Raw genomic sequence first — 1,958 nt, forward strand, 5'->3', positions numbered from 1 at the left:
CTTCCAGGCCTTGGCTGGTGCGGGCTTGTGTTGGTGCACTGGTGCCGGCTTGGGTGGGTGCACTGGTGCTGCCTTCCAGGCCTTGGCTGTTGCTGGCCTCCAGGCCTTGGTTGTTGCCGGCATACAGACCTTGGCTGGAGCCGGCTTGGGTGGGTGCACTGGTGCCGGCTTCCAGGCCTTGGCTGGTGCTGGCTTGGGTGGGTGCACTGGTGCCGGCTTCCAGGCCTTGGCTGGTGCGGGCTTCTGTTGGTGCACAGGTGCCGGCTTGGGTGGGTGCACAGGTGTCAGCTTCCAGGCCTTGGCTGGTGCCGGCTTCCCGGCCTTGGCTGGTGCCGGCTTCCCGGCCTTGGCTGGTGCTGGCTTGGGTGGGTGCACTGGTGTCTCCTTCCAGGCCTCCTCTGCTGCCGACTTCCAGTTCTTGGCTGGTGCTGGCTTGGGTGGGTGTACTGGTTCCGGCATCCAGGCCTAGGTTGGTACCGTTTTGGGTGGGTGCACTGGTGCCGATTTCCAGGTCTTGGCTGGTGCTGGCTTGTTTGGGCGCACTGGTGACAGCATCCAGGCCTAGGCTGTTGCCAGCTTGGGTGGGTGCACTGGTGCTAGCTTCCAGCCCTTGGCTAGTGCCGACTTGGGTGGTTGCGCTGGTGCTGGCTTCCAGGCCTTGGCTGGTATTGGCTTGGGTGTGTGCTCTGGTGCCAGCTTCAGGGCCTTGGCTGGTGCCTGCTTGGGTGGTTGCGCTGGTGCCAGTTTCCAGCACTTGGCTGGTAGTGGCTTGGGTGTGTACGCTGGTGCTTGCTTCCAGTCCTTGGCTGTTGCTGGCTTGGGTGGGTGCGCTGGTGCTTGCTTCCAGGTCTTGGCTGGTGACGGCCTCCAGGCCTTGGCTGGTGCCAGCTTGGGTGAGTGCGCTGGTGCCACCTTCCATGTCTTGTCTGTTGCCGGCTTTGTTGAGTGCGCTGGGTCCGGCTTGGGTGATTGCGCATGTGCCGGCATGGGTGTGTGAGCTGGTGCTGGCTTGGGTGTGTACGCTGTTTCCAGCTTGGGTGAGTGCGCTGGTGCCGGCTTCCAGCTCTTGGCTTGTGCCGGCTTGGGTGCTCGTGCTCGTGCCTGCTTGGGTGAGTGCGCTGGTGCCGGCTTGGGTGAGTGCGCTTGTGCTGACTTCCAGCTCTTGGCTGGTTCCGGGTTGGGGGAGTGTGCTGGTGCCGGCAACCATGAATACCCTTTTTTTATCCACAGAATTACTGAAAATATTCCATTTTTAACTCCCAAAATACCCGTTCTTAACCCAGAAATCCACACTTCTGACACAAATCCCCATTTTCTCCCTAAAATCCTATCTTTTGCCTCCCCCAAATCCCCATTATTCACCACAAATCCCTGTTTTAAACCCACAAATCCCCATTTTTAAAACACTAATCCTCCATTTTACATCCCAAAAGCCACACTTTCAAACAAAATCACCCTTTTTTTTGACACAAATGTCCCAATTTTAACCCCCAAATCCCCATTTCTCACCCACAAAACCCCACTTTTACCCCCCAAAATCCCCATTTTTCAAACAGAATTCCCTAATTTAACCAAGATCCCCATTTTTCATACTGAAAATACCCATTTTTATCTCCAGAAATCCCCACTTTTGACACAAAACCACATTTTTCACCGCAAAATCCCATCTTTTCACCCCAGAAATTCCCATTTCTCAGCCCAATTTCATGTTTTAAACCCACCAATCCCCATTTTTAAAACACCTAACCTACATTTCACACACCAAACCCCCTTTCAACCAAAATCACCACTTTGCGACACAAATATCCCAATTTTAACACCAAAATCCCCAACTGCCACCCTCAAAACCCCGTCTTCTGACCCCCCAAATCCCCATTTTTCAGTCAGCAATCCCCAATTTAACCCAGATCCCCATTTCTAACCCCCAAAATACCCGTTTTTAACCCCCAAAATCCACA

General features: G+C 54.6%; 1 protein-coding gene across 1 annotated transcript in view; it reads right to left on the minus strand.

Moving 5' to 3' along the window:
- Nucleotides 1-1,952, minus strand: part of LOC110391131 (mucin-5AC-like) — an 8,447-nt gene extending 6,495 nt beyond the window's left edge. Inside the window, exon 1 of the mRNA XM_021382870.1 lies at nucleotides 10-1,952. Coding sequence (XP_021238545.1) covers nucleotides 10-1,207 — 1,198 coding nt within the window. The 5' untranslated portion in view covers nucleotides 1,208-1,952. The remainder of the gene's footprint in view (nucleotides 1-9) is intronic.
- Between the last annotated feature and the right edge of the window lie 6 nt (nucleotides 1,953-1,958).

Source organism: Numida meleagris, unplaced genomic scaffold (assembly GCF_002078875.1).
Source record: "Numida meleagris isolate 19003 breed g44 Domestic line unplaced genomic scaffold, NumMel1.0 unplaced_Scaffold300, whole genome shotgun sequence".
Lineage (NCBI taxonomy): Eukaryota > Metazoa > Chordata > Aves > Galliformes > Numididae > Numida > Numida meleagris.